General features: G+C 35.7%; 2 protein-coding genes across 2 annotated transcripts; both read right to left on the bottom strand.

Moving 5' to 3' along the window:
- Positions 1 to 794: 794 nt before the first annotated feature.
- Positions 795 to 3,593, bottom strand: LOC103714684 (glucan endo-1,3-beta-glucosidase). Its single transcript, XM_008802040.3, has 2 exons — positions 3,436 to 3,593; positions 795 to 1,948 (listed from the first exon to the last, which is right to left on the bottom strand). Exons 1-2 carry the CDS (start codon positions 3,563 to 3,565, stop codon positions 996 to 998), a joined length of 1,083 nt encoding a protein of 360 aa, XP_008800262.2. The 5' UTR covers positions 3,566 to 3,593; the 3' UTR covers positions 795 to 995.
- A 3,785-nt stretch (positions 3,594 to 7,378) lies between these two features.
- On the bottom strand, positions 7,379 to 19,656 carry LOC103714685 (DNA repair protein recA homolog 2, mitochondrial). The gene is made up of 8 exons (XM_008802041.3): positions 19,478 to 19,656; positions 18,901 to 18,961; positions 15,546 to 15,766; positions 13,771 to 13,858; positions 12,457 to 12,629; positions 11,011 to 11,175; positions 8,923 to 9,057; positions 7,379 to 8,294 (listed from the first exon to the last, which is right to left on the bottom strand). Exons 1-8 carry the CDS (start codon positions 19,589 to 19,591, stop codon positions 8,007 to 8,009), a joined length of 1,245 nt encoding a protein of 414 aa, XP_008800263.1. The 5' UTR covers positions 19,592 to 19,656; the 3' UTR covers positions 7,379 to 8,006.
- Between the last annotated feature and the right edge of the window lie 1,164 nt (positions 19,657 to 20,820).

Below are 20,820 nucleotides of genomic sequence, written 5' to 3'. Positions count from 1 at the left end.
TTGTTATACGATCGCTGAGTACCGTATAATAAGGCATTGTTGTTGTCTATCTGGCTGGATAGAAACCTCAGAGTCTTTAAGAATAAGAGAGCTTTCTTGAGATTTGTTATTAAGCGGGCTCTCCATTAGGCAGTAGAGGTCATTGATTCTGTGAAGTCTGATTCATCTGTGATGGCTAGGAATATCTGGAACCTTCTCTTTGCTACCATAGCGCCCAGGTTTGTTCTTGTTTCTTGCAAGCCCCCACCCGAGACCATCTAAAGGTGAATTTCGATGGGAGCTTGCCCGCCGGTGGCGGTTGGGCGGAAGCGACTTTTGTGATCAAAAATCGTGAAGCCAGGCTGATTGCTGTGGGAGGGTGTTAGTCCTTCGAAGCCTCGGCTTTTGTGGAGAGCTCGGGGCAGGATGTGATGGGCTTTTCTATACGAAATATATTCAGCAGGCTGGTTGCATCATTCTGCAGAGGGACTCAGCCTCGTTGATTGTGCACATTCGGAAGAAGGGGCGGGAGGAAGTAGAGCAGTCGCTTCTGAGTGACATTCGACGGATGTTACGAAAGTGCCGGGCTTTTCAGGTCAGGCATGTCCTCCAGAAGGCGAACCAGGCTGCTGACTGGGTCACCTCATTTGTTGCTCACCATTTGGGAGAGTTCCTCTGGACCCAGCAGTCTTTATTTTCTTCTGTTTTATGTAGTCTTCTTGCTTATGATGTAGCCAGTTGTGCTTATGCTAGAGCAGTATGAGCAGCCGATGCGAAAAAAAAAGAAGAGAAAAAGAACAAGAGAGGAGAGTCCATTCCATTTGAAATTCATGACATGGCATGCTATACTTCTTATAATTTTTATTTGAGCAACATAAGTACTATTATAACTTGGAATTTTTCCAATACATGTAGTATAAAATAGGGGGACAAAATGTCCATTCCTTCTAATGGTTTATTTCAGATGACAATCTTCAATATATAGATAATATGTCTGTTGCCCCTCTATTATCTTTTTAACTGAAATTGATTGGATAGACAGGTTGCTTATTTGGGTAGAATAGACCCCAGTTCTGCTCTATCCCTGGTGGTTGCTTTTGGTCCTCATTGAACATGGCAAATATATAAGTCTCTATAGCCTTTCCAGATCTCTTAGGTGTTCCTTGACCAACATGATTAATCAAATTCTGGTTATATGTCCGTGCATTATCCACCGATGTTGCAGCACCGCCACCATCCGAAGGCCAACCACTCTCTGATACCACAACTTCCACATTAGAACCTCCTGCCTTCTCTAATGCCGAGTAGACCGCATCGACTATTGCATCGAAGAGGTTCTGATAGCCGAATTGGCCATCCGGCACAACGATTCCTGAAGAAGTAAACAAGGCATATTCGATCGTGATATCTTGCATGTCGCCGACGTAGCTGAGGTAGGGATACACATTTACTAGGAGTGGTGATCCATTGCTAGCCAAAAAGTTGATAATTGGTCCTAAGTACTGTGATGCATCAGAAGAGAATGCACCAGCAGATGGAGGATATGGTGTCACAAGGACACTTTGAGCAACTGAAGTTGAGACTTTAATTTTGTCTTGCAGACCGCTGGCCGATAGAGCAGACTGGATGTTGTTCATGGCTTGGAGCACATATCCAGCTGAATCTTCAGCAGGTATCACTTCATTGCCGACTGCGATGTATCGAAATGAAACATCTGGATAGGCCTTTATGTTATTCTGGACCCAATCGCTTGCTGCTGAAGGATTAGAGGCCAGATTTTGGAGATCTTCATTAGCGACATCGACGATGAGTTGAATGTTGGATCCTCCAAGTGCTTCAAGAGTAGGTTGATATGGATCATAGATTCTCATCCCTCCAATGTTGTTAGATTTGTACAGATCCACTACCTCGCTAGGTTGGGGCAGGTTGTCTCCACGTCTTCCATAACAAACACCAATGGAATGCACACCTGAAAACAAAGCAAGCAACTGCTTTGAGTAATAGATGCTTTCAACTATTAAGTTGCATAAGTTAATCCAACGTAACAAAGATTGGCTGCAAGAGGCTTGGATTAGGTCAAAGGCATGATCCAAGTCCTGTTCATGCTGGAATCAAGTCAGGCAGTGAAATTGGAGATAATCAAATTCAAGTTCCTGACCCAACCACACATGTGATCACAGGGGAGATGGCTGCACCAGCTTTTACTAATATGATCTACTACCCAATGTAAATTTCAAGATTTCTAACATCCAGTAATTTCAGTTGAGATCAGAAAGGTGGATCGAATCCAAGTCGTCGGTGATCGAACATCCAGTGATTTTTACCAACTCGACCGGCTATAATTGCTAAGGTTGCAAGCAAGGATAGTTATCATATTTATGTGAATCTATCAAGAAATTAAAAAGAATGGCAGGGTCACTAAAGAAAAATAAGGACCATGCATGCATAAATTCTTATATCATTTTTAATAAGGCATCGTTTATAAGATAAAATTTATACTGCAAGACGTGAAAAGCCGGAACCATACCGGTTGAGGAGTGGATCATAAACCGTGAACTTGAACAGTTGAAGCCAAACAAAGTAAACACTGATAAATTAGGTAAAACTAATAATCCCCAGCTGAACCTAAACTTGTTGCTAATTTTTTAACCCATCTGGATTAAGTACGGCTACTAAATGGGTGGGCTCGAGTAGTATTTAACTTGCGAGAATAATTACAAACTCCAGCACAGCAATAGTTCTCAAATCAAGTCAAAAACATAGGAATAGCCAAGATCAAGCTAAACTAGAACACCTCTCTTGGCTTGAGAAGATGAAGCCAAACTGAAACAGTCTAGGCTTGGCTAGTGCTAAACTCATGCCATGCGCTTGCATGCACATATACATATACATATACGTACAAATCTATATATACATATATATATACATATCTATATGTACATATATATATATATATATACATACACATATACATACGTACATATATCCACACACACATGCATACATACATACATACATATACATACATGCATGCATGCATCCACACACACATACACACACACACATACACACACACACACACACACACACACACACATATATATATATATATTGCACGTGCATGTATTGTGTGTATGAATGAATATATGGATGTGGATGTTTGTATATTGAAAAACACGTATAAACACACATACACACACAAATACGCATGCGCGCATGCACATATATACAGGATGAATATATATATATATATATATAATTGAAAAACACATAAACACATGATAAGCAGACTGATAGATGTGCGTGGGCATATATATATATATATATATATATATATATATATATATATATATATATATATATATATATATATATATATATATATATATAGAGAGAGAGAGAGAGAGAGAGAGAGAGAGAGAGAGAGAGAGAGAGAGAGAGAGAGAGAGAGAGAACTTGTTGGGATTGCTATTAGGACACCAAGGAATAATGCTGTCACAGCCATGGAAACAATACTTTGGTTTGCCATGAATATAGCTCTAGCAGACAATGTTTCACTAGAACTATAACTCCTTAGATCCGTCATGGATGTACAGATACCTCCTTATATAGAGGCTTCGGGACTATTAATTGCTCCGTTCTTTTGGTACATTTTCCGTGGAAATTTCAGCTCCACCATTGTAATGGCAAACTGGACCAAGTCTAAGTCGTCCGACGACCAATCAATCAGTCCGTCTATCATGGTTGGTCCCATGTTAGCTTTAAATTTTTCCATGGAATAGTAGACCTTTTTCTTTGTATTTGTCCATATCTTCTTGTCTTGAAGGTTTCTACGGATGATGGCTAGATCATCTTCTCCTACAAAATTAAATATATGCATTACTAGATCCAAAACTAAAAGTATGTTCTATATAGGAGGGTTGGTTATAAAGAGACGGCAATGTGGACTCTCCATGAAATGCTCACTCAGTATAACTCTTTAGAAAATCATTCCACACTAAATATTCTTCAACAATTTTTTGAGTGAGAGAAAAAAAATTTATACATTTTCGATATGGACATAAAATCTTTCCGTTCATCTTAGCTTTCTTAAAATGAAAATTAATAAAAGTTATGAACTCCACTCAAATATTCTTTGTTGGATCTAGACTTATTTATCCAACTTTTGTCCATTCTATTATAATACTGATTGAATTGCAACTTATCTAAAAAAAAGCTAAACAAAAATAAATATTTAATATTATATTCTAATGAATACATTCTATTAGAATACAAAGATTTGATAAAATCACAAGTTTCATAACAGTCTACAAAATTTAAAAGGTCCCATGTTGTTACATTGTGATGCAATTTCTCAACAATTAGCAGTACTAACATGCTTTATAATCCTAGAATTTGGGATATACAATTGATATACGGAACAGAACAACAAAATAATATCCAAGAAAACAAGAATAATCAAGAACATTAATAATGCTTGAGGGAAAAGTTGAAAAAGGTTATATAGCTTTGACTAATGACGGCACATGTTCACAAGCACCTATATAGAGAGATAAAAATAGTATATGAATGTGCCCCAAGAATTAAATGCACATTTTTCCTTTTTCCTTTTTTTTTTTTGGCCAATTTGAACTAGTCCTCTGCCCACCCCATGCTTTATCTGACTCCAAAATCCTTGTGTTTGCTCCCTTTTTTTCAACCATGGATCTTGAAACCTATGCTACCCTTTAGCTTGAATCAGTTTTGCACCAAAAAATCCTGGCTTGACATTTTCTATTTGCTTCCTGCTGGGTTGTCACTGTGGTATGTAATTGTCATCAAAAATTCTCAATAATCTGTTTCCGAATTTAGCTTCTTTTGTGAATAAATTAAATATGACCTGTGGTATGGTATGGACTTTGAATCATGAAAGAAGCATGTCTCTCGAGTTTGATTCTTTCTCTATTCACAGAATCCTGGTCCTGAACTATTATAATGTCAAAGGAAAACTTCTTGATCTTTTGTTCCATACCGGATTGTTATTTTGTTATCTCACCTCATTGGTTCTCCATGCACTAGACGTTAGAAGGCATTTTTTTTTTTTAATAATCTTTGAGAATACGGTTATAGAAGGAATTGACCAAATGATACCTGGCATCACCCATCTAGGTTCATTCCACCTTTGCTTTCACCAAAAAACCAACTTATATGAATGATGAATCCACACTATGGCATTAGGAAGTAAAAAAAACCAGCACATCCTCAAGATTATTAATTAATTTCTTTTGAGAAGGAATATTATCATTTAGTTATAAATAGATACCAAAGTAAATATTTGGACAAGAATTTCTAATATCAAAATAAAGTTCAAAAAAAAAAAAAAAACATTCAGGGCCACTAGAATTATATGCATATGTACACAGTGTAAACCACGAACAACCCTTAATGTAAACATGGAGGAAGAAGGACTTGGTGTTATAATTCTTAAAAAGTTAAACTTAGCTTTTTATTTATTTTTTGGTAAATCGAAAATTAAACTATTAAACCATTCAAGAATAAATACATGTGCAGGAATCAAATAATAATATAGTCAAAAATTAAGCTGAAAGATCTAAGTTGGAATTTAATAGTATAGTCCTAGTGCGGTTGGCCATAAGGCACATTTAAACTTAGCATCACTTTCAAAATAGCAAAATGGCCTTGGAAATTTTTCACTAAAGAGGAAGCCATGATGAGGAGACCGGTGAATTCAACATATTATTCCATAAGGGAACTTGCTATTAGAAGCTCTAGAACAACTAACCCCAGTACTCTCTCTCATCTCTAAGGATAAACAAAAACCTCAAAAAACTTTCAGGCCATGTTTAGGCTTCAAATTGAGAAATGGCAAGAAGATGGACATTTGTCAAGCGAAATGCATAGGATTGGAAAGGAGGACAGGCCAGCCATGGCCATTTTACGACTCAAAGTAGCCTACGCAGTGGATCGACCATCCCTGGTAAGAGTCGAGAGACACGAATTGGTCTATTTTGAGGCCTTCAATTTTCAGCTAAATCTACTGACCGAGACAAACTTAGGAGATCAGAGTTATGATATTGAGAACAGATTTCTACACAAAAGAGGCCTTTCCAAAAGGGCTTAAATAAATGCCCTTCCGTCAGAGTTCCACACAAGGCACTGCAAATTTCCTTGGCAATTCATGAACAGTTCGACCTGGCTCGCTGAGTGGCTCATTTAACGTGTTCACATGAGGAACAAGTCACCAAATCAAATTCAGCTAATGCATTCAAACTTCTACTTTGTTTTGGTGGTCCACAATCAAAACCTAACATGAATAGCCAAGCCAACCCCTAGATTAAGCCAAACTGGATCCCCTTCTTGAAATAACTGGGCAAAACCTAATTAAGACCTTGTTCACTAATCAAAATAATATCCTATAACTTCAATATTAAAATTTGAGAGGAAGAATTAAATTACATAAACTTAGCTGGTAGTGATGTGCTTTAGGTGTGCAAGTGCATTGGGATACAGCTGGGGAAGAATAACCATGCAGCGTTGAGAAATTTACGTGCATGCGTTTATGCATGCGCACGCGTGTCCCCATGCACGCGAGTTGAATCCTTGAATGCCCTGGGATTGGCTGTGGAGCATCAGGGAATATGGTGCAAATTCAACTACACCAGAAAACGAATACTACCTAACACCAATAAAGAAGCCCCAGAAGACTCGCTAGAACGTGGAAGTTGGAATTCCTTGGGGCCGTGCTCGAGCTGACCGTAACGTATACGAAAAGGACGACCTTTGGCTCCAAAGGGGCCACTAGATAGATATTTATGTTGGATAGCCAATTCCACCAACAAGAGTTATCCTTCCAGTGGAGCATCATGTAAATAAAAATGATAGAAACCAAACTTTAACCATTCTTGCTATGAACTAATAGGGCTGGTGTTTTTATAGGAAATCTCTAGCCAACCTTCCCAGAAGTTTTATTTTCTGACTCCTAATTCACTGGTGACTGATGGAAATGATAAGAAATTCTTTTTGCCCCGAATGCCACCTACTTCTGGGAATTGCTCGGTTTAACAAGTGTTCGTGGTTATATGGGTTTTCGAAGTACAAATTATGACAGATAAAACTACTGCTAACTGCAAAAATAAACCTTGTTATTTAACAACAAGGTTCTGTGAGCTGACATATGAGAAAAGAAAAAGATTTTAAGGAACTTAAACGATGCCATTCACATTCGGGCAGAATAGGATGCCTGCCTGAAAAGAAAAAATGGCGAACCCAATTCAAAAATCTTGGGGAAGTTCCAGACATAACCTTGTAACCAGTTGTTTCAGAAGACTCAGACAAGCGGATAAATAAAAGGTGTATACGTACAATGTTCAGCAGCATTGTTACAAGTTGGAGCAACAGATTTTCAAATACTTGAATACTCCAAGCAAGTCAGCTTAAATGTACTCAAGTTTTAGATACAGGAAATACATAGAAAAAGGTATTAGCATAACGAACTCTAAAGGTAGTGTGCATACAAAACTCAGCAGCATTGTTATAAGCTGGAAACAGAAGATCGTCAAGTAACTGAATACTCCGAGCATGTCAGCATTAATACACTCAATTTATAGGTAGATAAAATACATGCATGAAAGCATCAGCATAAATAAAACATGAAGGTCAGATGTCAGAAGGAAATCCTACAGTATATCCACGCACGACCTCACTAATCAATTTCTGGCCATATGACAGAACCTAAAACATGGCAGGCATCTTAATTTCTCACGTCTTTGGATCTTAGGGTGAATCAACCCTTAACAGATTCTGAAACTTTGTGAATGTCTGCTTGTAGCAACTGCCACTTTCTATGGGCGCCTGGGATGGATTCAGGCTAGCTTCTGGTTGAAACTTGTGACCATTTGCCAGTTTTACCCTCAAATTTTTCCTCGTGACATTGAATAGTCATTTTGTTCAAGATTGAGGGTACATTGTTTCTTTTGTATAGAACTTTAAAATCATCTCCTGATCCCAGCTTTTGTGCATCAGGCAATTCATGCAGCTATCCGAAACAATCGGCTTCTCAATGTATGAACAAACTCATCTACTACAGCATTATTTTTCTCTAGAAATAGTTCAGCTTCTTGCCGGTCCTTGAGAAACTCTCCTTCTATCCAGTATCCATTTCCTTCTCTCAAAACAAGTCCATGCTTAGAAGCCATCTCCAAGACCTCGGCTTCATAACAAATGCCTCTGCCAAATCCTAAATCCAGACTAGCTTGCTTCATTGCAGGTGCTAGTTTATTTTTCATGACTTGCACTAATATGCCAATGCCGGTGATCTAAAACAGAGAAAGTTGTTTTAAGATAAAAAGAGAACTTGTAAGCTAGATAAGCATGAACTACATTTATTAATTTAGTGAAACACACTAAAAGAAGGAAACAATTACACTGCCGCTGCTATATGTCACGGATTCTAAAGGGATGTTATAAACTCAAGTCCTTTTGATTGAATGGAAACATACAATGTGTAATAGCATGCTTTACTAGGCCGTCTTGTTTTAATAATTGTACTTAATCTGACTACACACAAATTAAGCTGCTTTATAAAATCATACAATTCTCTTAAAATGGATGAATTGCAATGTCTTAATTTTGACTAGTCAAACAACTGGTAGTCGTTGTTCATGATTTATAACAACATTAAATGATTACGATAGGAGATCATAGTGGGGCTTTAGAAAACAAAGCTAGAGAAAACTATTTTTCCCCTTTCAATACATAACCTCATTTATCCTATTTTTTTTCCACTTCACAGTGAAAATATCTTAGATCTACCATAAAATTAAATCCGATCTGACACTTATGGTTCCAAAAATATTCTACTATTAAATTATAGAAGGTTGAAGTTTTTTCAGCAGAGGTAGGAAGATAAATTGAGTTTGAGACATGCAAGTTTGTAGAGGATACCTTATCTTCAGTGTGGAGTAAGCCATGTCTTGCAATTCTCAAACGTACTGCTGCATAGAATTTTAAGGCATTTCCACCACAAGTTACCTCGTTCCTCTCTCCAAAGCTATGATTTGATCTTAAATTTGTTCTAACCTGGACATATATACATGTCATCTGAGCTTATGAGAACAAAAAAGGACCGGGAGGGGGGGGGGGGGGGGGGGGGGGGGGGGGAATAAATTACCCATAATACAGTTTACATATCTGGAGAAAGAATAGTAATCCAAATAATACAGTAAAAGGAATCAGGTGCCACAATAACCAACAAAAATTAATTTTAGTTTCATTTTTGTTATCTCATAAATCATGTTATAGGAAATTGAAAGTCCTAAAATACTTTCATGAGTAAATTATCCAGAGATGTTATATGGTCCTGATTGAAGTTGATTCACAATTGCATGCTCGACCAAGAAACTACGAACTATAGATATGATCCTTTCCTGGATACATTTTGCTCATAAAGTAGTACTATATTATATCGTGTCGCTCGCTAAGAAATACAAGATTGGATCAATTTCTTATAACATGAAAACCATCATCATGAAATAAACTAAGGTAAGTTCTAAGGACCAACAATAAAGCTTGAATTCGAAGGACAGTCTTGCATGGAGTGATGTGGAGACACCATAGGCAAACCAGCAGCTCAGGGTACACCACCCACGTAGTCCCATAAACCAATCAGAATTAGCAATTCTAATAAATGGACTGGATTTCATGTACTGTCTAAAGGTGGCATTGAGAAGTACGGTTATGTTGGGCTAGGTTCGGATCAAGATTTAAACAACTTTAAGGAATAAGAGCTATAGATAATACCCAGAATAACCAGAAAGCAGTAAATTAGAATTTCAATCTTGCCACAATTGGGTAAATCCGGGCAAAAGTATCAAATCAATTCTCATCAACATAAGAAAGAAGTGAATAGTCATTTTGTAAAGTACAAATAAATATCACACTAGAGAAAGTTTAAAAGCTCCAATATGTTATGATGCATCAGATACCTGAAAATGTGAATTTGGAGATCTGAGAAAGCGTAAAGGAGTTTGAGAAAGGATTAAAGGAAAAACACATTAAGTAAATATCAACCTTGTTAGGAATAAAATACTTATTAGTCTCCACGTAGATAGAAGTTCCATCAGTTATAGCAATGTTATATGCAAAACTGCTGCGTAAGCAATAACAAGGCTCATCTCAAATTGCTCATATTGTAACTTTTTGACAATTGGACTTGACCAACATGCAACACCATGCAAACTCTTGAGTAAGATATGCATGCAGTCCAAATGATAATCACTTTAAGGGATGCCTTTGGGTTTCTGTTCCTTTGTTATGCACCTTGTCTGTGCAAACAACTCTTTGTTTCAGAGTATTCACCAAACTGCTCAAATCTATTAAATAGCAGTTGACTGCTCAAGACTAAATGACAATGTGCTTGTACCATTTTCGGCAGAAGGATATCATTGTATTTCTGTTTTACACAAATTGACATTGTTTTTAACAACTCAAATTGACATGTAGAACCATATGAAATAATGAGTAAAGGTTGTCATATTTGATTGATGCTATGAAGTAGTAACCTTTGCGTTATAACAGATTGGAGCACCTTACGTTTTCTTGGAGAGCATGGTTAGACCATATATGAACTAATATTGTAATTAAACACCTAGGTTTCTAGTCAATATATGCTCTCTCTCTCTGTGTAGTATAATTGTCATTTGGTAAATATTTTTTTCTGAGAATATTGTGGTTATTCACCATCAGTCAGGATTGCACCTGAGGGCTACCAACCAACTGAGCTAACAGCCATTCAAAGATCAGACTATCAATTTTCAAAAAATAGTCCCAAGTCTTATAGATGTAGATGTTAAAATAGGCCAAGCTCTTTCCAAAGATAGTGAAGACTCTAATTGATATAAATATCAAAGTAGACCAAGGTGCTTTAAACTGTCTACCATCATCACAGCTAGTAGATTTGCCAATCTTTTCAAAAGGAGAGTCTCCATCGTATCAATGAATTTAAAAAAAAACTGTCAAAAGAATAGAATCTACCTGATTAATAAAAACAACAAGAGTTTGGGACCGGCTTAGTGAGTACTGAATTTTTCTAAGTGCTTGGGTCATGAATCGTGCTTGGGTCATGAATCGTGATTGTACTTCTTGAGAATTGATATCCATCAAGCCATCAAGTTCACATTTGGGAACAAGGGCTGCCACCTATCATAATACAAGGCAATTTGAGTAAGAAGTATATGAATTTGAATACAAAATAAAGAAACCGATCATTCTACACTGCTAAACAAGGATAAATAATGTATATCATATCCATATCTTTTAGCCACAAAGTCTGTAGTAGTGTTTCGATGACATGATATTTCAAATTTACACACCCGTCGACAAATGATTAGTATTGTAATATGGAGCAGAATACGGCATCTAGTTACATGCTCGCACATGCGAACATGCAAAAATAAGGATATATACAAGTAACTATGGAACTCCCAAACCAAACCATCTTTTGCTCAGGTTTTAAAACCGCAAACTCAAACAAATCAGATAGCAACTGATATGAAAACAGGATGAAGCTAACACAGATGCAATTTAAGATGCAGAGGGACTATGGCTCAATATCAGATACTGAAATCTTGAATATCCATTCACAACTTGCAAAAAATCATAGGCATGCGGAGATTGCAGGAAGGCATCCTTTTAGCTTCAATTAAGTGGATTATTTCAAGGTTCTGCAAACAGTTTCTTTGTAGCAAATAAATCTTATTCTATTAAAATAGGTTCCACAAATTAAGTGTATCATTTCAGTCCAGAATTAGTTGATGTCTGAGTTCGGACTTTGTGAATTTGAATGGTAAAGGAACTTCCAAAAGAGAGGAAAGAGAGAAACAGAACATCAAGGAAAAATCAAAACTTGATCAACTGATGCAAATAAATCTTATTCTATTAAATAAGTTAAACGAATATTAAATAGCCATCCAGAGGGGCCATTTTGAGCAAGATGAAATATCCCCGTACTCCCCTTTTTCTTGTTTGATGAACCCCAAGATGCTAATTTTTCACATCAGAATAATACTGAAGAGATAAAATCAAAGAAAAACACTTATACTTATACCTTCATGCAAGGATATTAAAAATGCTCATAGCTCTTTACATTCGCAAAATTTTATGATCTTTATGAACTTTTTTGATCAATTTGTTTCCTGGTTACCTAAGCTATATCAAAATCATAGTCACAATTAATACAGCAATACAATTTTGTATCTTAAAAAGTTTGCCACATAATCAAGCTGTCAAGTCTGATAAGAAAATATATATTTAATTATTCCATGATAGAAATTCAGGCAAAGATTATTTTCAATAAATATCAAAAATTTTACTGCTCACAAACATAACCAGATAACGTGGTGCAACAGATATAAGGAAAAAGAACTGTAAGATAAATGGATCTCACTATCTGTAGAAAAGCAGAATGTTATGCTTACGTACACTATCCACAACCACCACATCAACTGATCCACTATTAACTAAAGTATTCACTATGCTCAAGGAATCTTCAGCACAACTAGGATGTGAAATAAGAAGATTTTCTGTGTTTACACCCATTGCTTCTGCAAGAGACGGATCCAAAGCATTCTCTACATCAAGATAAGCACAATATCCTGCAAATGAGACAATTTTATAATTACGCATAGAATAAAAGCAACCATCGTTATAAGTGATGTCATGGCAGAATGCAGTGCACAACACAGTTTCAAGAGGAAAGCAATGCAGGTGCAAAGCCCAAAAGAAGTCACAGAAAAATAATATGGATAAGGAAACTATAGAAATGAGGAATCAAAATATTGTATCAATGCAAGTGTAAGAGTTAAATGTGATGAACAATTTTGAGGATTTAGTCACATTGACAGATGATACTGAAAATACAGTTCTAGCTAAACAATTCTAAGCATTTTAAATATTTGGCCCAGGGCAGAAGTTTTCATACATGTTCCAACAGAATCCTCAGCATAAAAATTGTAATTAACTATTATTAATTAAAGCATTCCTATTGGAACCATTTATGAAATTTAAATATATAGATAAAGCTAAAACACGTCATGACACTTGAATATAGCATGTTACACAAAACAAGTTCATCAACACATGCGAGGATGTAAAATATTTGGATTTAACAATTAGACACTTTATAAGCCAATTTACAGCCAAGGAAGACCATGATGGAATACAACAATTACTTGTGGACAAGTCTATTCCTCAAGGGATTGGCCTTGGCATCATTGGCAAATTAGGATGCGTAATGCTGAAGCTGCTGGACATTAGACCAATGGAAAAGGCCTACTGCTTATGATTATTTGTATGTTTGGTGAAAATTTCAGCTACAATGATGTTGCAAGATTATCAGAATCAGCTTCTTTCCTTTGAGTATGACTTATAAGAAAGACGGCTTGTGCATGACATAACATATACCAATTGACCATGCAAATTAAGAGATTTTTCTTTTGTATGGCATTCTCTTGCCACAGCTAATACTGTCAATTTTAGGAAAAGGAAAAACAAATACAAGCATGAAGTTCACATTAAATGGTAGAAGGTAGAACATTCAATGGATCTAAATCAGCAAAACATGAGATTTTGAGCTTCCTGAACAATACCATTCCCATTAAAGGCCTTAAATACAACCCATAAATCAACAATCTCAATTATTCATGGGATGATCCACAAGGACACTGACAATTCACAGCAGAGTAGCCTTAACTCATTAATTCAATAATAAGAAAATTAGCATAGAGAAAGAAGAACCTCCAAGCTTTTGAGCTTCCTTCACAATATGAAGTGCAAGTGTTGTTTTCCCAGATGCCTCTCTTCCATAAATTTCAATCATTCTCCCCTGCACAACAAATTTAAATTCATAAATTTAGAATCTATGGAGTTTGTTATACAAGATTAACGCAAATTCAAGAGTGACAGCTCCATAAATTTAAGAACTGATTCCATATATTACAAGGACATAAAGTAAGAAGCAGCAGATGAAATTAATAACATCTAATCATCAGATACAATAAAAAATCAACCTGATATCGTAATCAAAATATTTGACACTTGATGCAAGCAGTAAAAAAGAAAAATTACAAGTACTGAAAAACAAAGGAAGCTAATTGACAGAACTTCTCTTTAAGTTTAAAATATTTGGAGCACCTAAAATATTTACTTGGATCAATTTCAGCATTCTTTAAATCTTTGAAAACTCCAAAATACCATCAACAGCCTACCTCAAATTGGCATTGTATATGCTACTAGTTACTCATACCCAAATACCCAATGTATGATTCACAATGATGAGAAATAAACCAATTTCATACATGATTAAAGATTATATGCATATTCAACTGAATTCAACTCATCTAAGCCTTAATCCCAGACTAGTTGGGGTTGCCTCCACTCGGTTAAGAACCATTCTTTCTGAAAGATGTTGAGATATCTAGTCCTTCCTTACTAGTTCATCCCTTGTGATTTTCGTTCTATCTCTACACAAATCACTCCTTCCTACTAGTACATCTCTCGACCTACATTGCTTATGTCCCAACAATCTATGCCGTCCTCTCACTTTGTTCTCCATTGATGCTACCTCCACCTTTCTTCAAATGACTTCATTTTTATTCTATATTTTCTTGTATTACAAATGACTAAATTTTATAGACATAATAAATCAAAATCATACTCTGAACTTTCACAAAAAGAAGGATAGCCAACATTGTCTAAATTTGAATTTTTTCAACTTTCAAGAACATCATATAGAAGCCATATCTGCCATACAGTATTAGTACCTTTTTAAGGATACAACATGTGAACAATGCAAAGTCTGGAATGATATTTAATTAGTATAAAAAGCAGAGCTGCAATTTCAATAATCTTGTTTCTTTGTTTCTTTCAAATGATAATTGATTGAATGACTTGCACAAGTAGAGTAAAAGAGCCTTGTCTTATTGATTCTATAAAAACTATCATTTAAAAATATGCATATCAGCTGTAATCATTTAATAGATTGACAGAAAAACATGTTAAGTTAAGCTTATAAAAAAAATCAGGAAGGACATGGATAAGAAATGTCCACACAACATCCCAAGTGTATAATAAACACATACAAAATAAAGCTATGGAAGACCATTCAATATAGAATGGCTGTTCCCAATCTGTTTCATCCGGTAACATGGTATGTACCTAGATTATAAAAAAAATCTAGGTAGACATTAGAGAAGGAGATGAGTAAATTATCATTAAAATCACACAGACTTCTAAATCCAAAAGAAATCAATAAGATTCTGCGGCATGTCTACTGACAGAAACAAAATAGGATATATTAAATAAAAAGATGCTTAATCAAGAATAAGTTTTCTTTTGGAACAAGACATATACAAGTAGACAGAAAATGTCTACTTCTTGCTTAAAATGAAATAATAACTCTTTATATTATTTCACATGATGAGAAAGTTCTCACAACTCATTCAAAATATATGCGCCATGAATCGACAAAAGAAAGATACTATTTTCATGCACATACTGTCAAACATTTTCACCTTTGGCAGCCCTCCAATCCCAAGAGCCAGATCAAGCTTCAGAGAGCCTGTAGAGATCACATGTGTGTACCTTGTACGAAAGAACCGACTCAAAGATAAATTGGATTCTACATCAAAATCCGCTGCAAGCTGAGAGAGAGCAAGATTAAGTGTTGAGTCTTTCTCAATCACTTTTCGATCATCAAAAGGTTGATCTCTTTCATACTCCAACAGTGTCTCAACTGAAAATTAGAATATTTTATTTCATCAAAAAAGTGCTAAAGAAATTATGCATTAGAACTGCACCTTGTATTATATTTATGATAAATAGACACATGTATAATAAAAAGACACATATATTGAAGGTAACTTACATGAAAAATAGCCTCTTGTACAATTAAAATGAACAGTTGTGATGAAGAATGGAAATAAGTGTTAAGTTTTCATTGCAACAATAGCTACAATGTTATTACCTAACCGGTCACACACCTACAGTTAGTATCATCACGATAAAAAGTGAGAGAAACTAGCATTATATGTTCTAGTCAATAGAAAGAAATAAAGTAATTTTTTCCATCAACCCCAATCATGTTGTAAAATATAGGTAATACTTTAAAAAAAAATTTAATTGAAAACATGCTCTTGCAACCAGGACACACCTTTTAAGTGATTACCATGCATTAGTGCAGCAAGATCAACAATGATAATATCTCAATTCATAGCGTCTCATTACACTTTTTACATTTGGTGTTCATTTTGCGTCATGATAACTTCTTCCATTACAAATGTGGTGTCTAACAATCTTCTCACAAACAACATTCAGTTCATAGATGCAAGCAACCAAGTCATGTGGTGTGTCGCCATTTGCAGACACCTAAAGAGATGATAAAGGTATTTCAACAGTTCTTTCCAGTTCTGTTATGTCTCCTTTGCTTCCTAACCATCACTTTGAATCGATCCAATGATACAGACAGAGCACTCATACAACAACTTTTTTAAAACAAAATAATTTTTGCAGGAGAATTGCAGCCAAGATGGAATCAATAATATTCCTTCCACCTATAGCATCAGGACTAGCATACATTTGAACCACTAATAATCAAATTAGCAAGTGAAAATAAGGATTCTAACATCTCCAAATGACAGACTAGTTTAAACCAATCTATATAGTTTGCTACATGTAAGAATCCCAAACAAGTTTCAAACAAAGAAGTGTTTAGAACAACAGCCTAATTAATCAAATACTACAATGGACTAAAGGAAAAAGAGATGTAAGCTGTGCGGAGCATAAAACAGGCAAAGAACAAAGGTTTCAAGCTCACTAAAACACTAGAACTAGAAGTAGAAGGAGATGGAACAAGGTATAAACATAACTACATAACAGTGGAAGATGAGGTGGATATGAGGATAATTAAGAAAAATCAAGAATAAATTAAAATGGAATGGAGGATATTATCATTCCAGGGAAAGAATGCACATCTACCAATGTACAATTGCACCCTGTGAAGAAAAGAAAACTGTAAGGAAGGTGATGAACAACAAATCAAGGATTTTAATGATCAAATATTTAGCTTGCTATCTAGTTCAGAAACAAAACAAAAGAGGAATTTTTAACTTTCAAAATGAAACAGGAAATTAAATAAAGCTGCCCTAGTGTTCACATAATGGGGAGTGAAACTAAGATATACATCCTATGGGTTCTAGAGGTTAAAGAGTCTTAGCAGAAGATAAAGAAAGAAAAATCAGATAGCCATAATATGAAATCAAAATTTAACCACTACAGAATATCAAAAAGATCAAATAAGGCCGATTTTCAGAAAGAACTGAAAGTGAGATATGAGATATGATTGCAGCAATATGTTTTGCACTACACCAGAAACAGTGAAAAATGATTGTAGGTTGAGTAGGAAAAGATAAAAAAGAAGAGAACAGAAGTTCGAGAGAGAGTAAAAGGAGTAAGAAGGGCTGGACCTGGTCTAAACTTCTTTGATCTTATTCTCAAAAGTAAACTGCAAATGTTGATCTTCAACCAGCTACTTAGGTTCTTTAGAGACTTCACTTCCTAATTTGGGTCACACAAGGTCTTTTCATGGCTAAGCAATAGATTTCCTACAAGAGGTGCATTAAATCTCCTTCCTGAACCCTACAATCAGAATTCAGAAGGCCCATATCACAGTCCTTTTTAACATAATAAGAAGGCCCATATCAATCAGCAAGTTTAGGTTTTATTTTAAAAGAATTATTGTGTAACTCTTAGGTATCTGAAATATCATGCATTGAGAATAGGCTGTATTACACATATTTAACATACATGTGAGACCATACTGTCCATACGAACTGTAAGAAAAATTCTAGAAGTCAGTTCCGTGACACAAAACCTAAGTCCTACTTCCAAGTCATTAGAAAGAAAAAAGTATCCTTCTTCTAGAAGTGTAGTAAATAATGTCGACGTAGTCATGGACCAAACATGGAAAGAAAAAGCATGAACATGGTTGCTTCAAACTTTCCAAAAATAACTTTGCAGTTCTTTTGACGATTGTCACTTCCCAAAAGTAGGAGGAAAACATGTAACTGAGATAGTGCACACTCAAGCTACACAATACTCAGTTGTCTAGAAGTGAACCACTAACATGACCTCAGTTTCATATCCATGTTCCAAGTGCATAATTAGCTTACATGATGTTCAGCTATTTATAAACGTAACAAACAAGTGATGGAAGCAAGTCTAGCTCAAGTTAAATCGCAGTCCATGTATAAGTTCCTTATCCCTGGTTTTTGACTTATGGGGTCTTTTCAGGGCCTAAGAAAACCCTTAGAAAGATCTCTCCAAGCATCTAAGCTAAACAGGCTTCAACTTTGCATTCATGATGGCTAATTGTTCAGCACTTACTCCATCTGCCAAAACGACCTATATATAACTTGGAATTTGATACTTCTTGAAATAGCCATGTTTTTCTTTTTGTTTTGTCCTAGTGGCTTATTTTTTTGAACGATCAGAATAAGGCGAGGAAACATTGGCCTAAATGGACCAGCATATACAATTTACAGTCTACACCTTACATCAAGTAAATAATACTGTATAATTACACATTACACAACATGATAATGTAATACAAGCATCGACTAAAGAATGGAAACAAGTATTACCATCATTTGCTACCATATCTAATTTAAAATTTCCAAAAAAGAAGCAGCCACATTTCATAAAACAAGGAATGGCATGAGGCAGGTACTAGATCACAGAATTGTTAGAAAAAAGGTACAGTCCATAATACAGGTGTCCAGTAAAAGAGTTCTACATGTAATTATTAACAGTGTTTTACAAAACAAAAGATGATATAGAGATCTAGAGAGAAAGAGAGGCTAACAATAATACCTGTTGATGATAGGAAACGACCCTTTATCCTCGAAAAAGATAAAACCTGGCCTCCTCCATTCTAGCAGGAAAAAGAAAATTCAATAAAATTCAAAGTTTAAAAGCATTTGGAAGTGATTTTTTTTTTTTTTTTACATTCCAGTCCACGTATGCATATAAATGTACCAAGCCTTCACAAGGCAATCGATAAAAATGCCTCGCATAGGCCAAGACGTCTACAATCGCATCCAGCTATGCAAATATAACCGACCTCCAAATCATGACAAGAATCAATCTAAAGGCGAAAAATAAATTTATGTGGCATAAATGATGAGCAAAATCACAGCGTGGGACCTTTTGTTATAACCCAAAATAACGAACCAAAAAAAGGGGAAACAACTCGAGCACAAATGTCCCAATCTCCGTCAAGACGAAACCTTTTCTATCGAATCTGAAAGTACCATTCAAAATGGAGAAAAAAAGAAGGTACCTTTTCAGCTAAATATGGAAGATTGTTACTACGCCATAATATAAAACTCGAAGTGGAGAAGATTAATGCTCGAGTTCAAAAATCCGATCAAGAAGCAAAGTAAATCACCTGGAAAAGAGCGCGGAGAGAAGAGGGACCACCCGAAGGCCGTCCTCCGGCGCCGGCAGAGCAAACCGCTCGCAGAAGCGAGGAGGAGAGCGAGAGAGGCCTCAGGGCTCTCATGGCCAAGGGTTTTTGATTTCCCTCCTTCTGGGGCTGCGAGGTAGCGTTTCGGGCATTTATTCACGCAATGGCCCGGGCCTGGGCCGAGCAATACGAACATCCAGGGTTCGACAATGTACAAATTGGCTCCCTGCTCAAGCCAGGCTTCAAATTCCAAAAGCAACCTCCATCTGGGAGGTTGAAAGACCAATGACAAAATTTGATAAGTGAGAAATTTGTCATTTAATCATGATGTATCTATGATTAGAATTAACATTGAACTTAATTAACATTTATACTTGTATAGATGCAATGTTGTTCTTTTATGTGCTGCTATCCATTAAATTCTAGAACATTGAACTTAATTCACATCTTTTGGCCATTGTGATTCTCATGTTAAATTCTATTTCGCTAAACTTGAGCATTATATCTCTTTGGATGGCTGATTGCCTTATTCCGAGTGGCAAATGTTGCAAGGTGAGTTGGTGAATAGAGAAATTGGAATAGGATGAATTGCCTGCCACAAAGAATTTATAAGCAATAGTAATTAGGAATAGTAGAAAGGGCTCATGGTCAGATTTGGTTTTTAGGAATGAATTAATAGGATAACAATTCTTACTTGATTTATTTCTTGTAATATGTGCTTCTTGTTAATTTCAACTTCATTTCTTCTTCATTTTTTGTTAAAAAATCTAGACCTGATAAATAACATGCACACCTTCTTTTTATGTCTCTTATTTGTTGGAATGAACTCTTTCTTAAAGAGAGAGAGAGAAACAAGTATGACAACAAAAGAAAAATGAAAAAAAAGCTAGTGATCCATGAGAACCATGAATTACTTCTTCCTCTTGGATTAGTTCTATACCTCAAACATGAGGAATGCAACTAAAAGATAACACTACCACCCTCGTAATCCATGGACAAGCCAAGCTAGGTAGGGATTAAATTTTAATAATAAAGGTATGCAAATGTGACATGTTTAGAGTATCGAGCAGACCGTGGATTTTTAATTTGCGATGGCATCATAAAGCTTGATGTAAGCTTCTCCAAGAACAATGGCAACATTTTTAAGACCTTTATGCTTTTGCATGCATCATATACTCATGTACGAAACATCAAACTTTATAATCAATGGTTGATGATCTGAGCAGTCTCTGAAGCATCAAGGCAACAATCCAATATGCAAATAAAAATGCAACATATATCATGAAGGCAAGAGGCCAAGTACGTGGCTCACGCGGATATTAAAA

Source organism: Phoenix dactylifera, chromosome 13 (genome assembly GCF_009389715.1).
Source record: "Phoenix dactylifera cultivar Barhee BC4 chromosome 13, palm_55x_up_171113_PBpolish2nd_filt_p, whole genome shotgun sequence".
NCBI lineage: Eukaryota > Viridiplantae > Streptophyta > Magnoliopsida > Arecales > Arecaceae > Phoenix > Phoenix dactylifera.
Note: the sequence above shows the minus strand (reverse complement) of the source record. Positions and strands in the feature narration are given on the sequence as shown.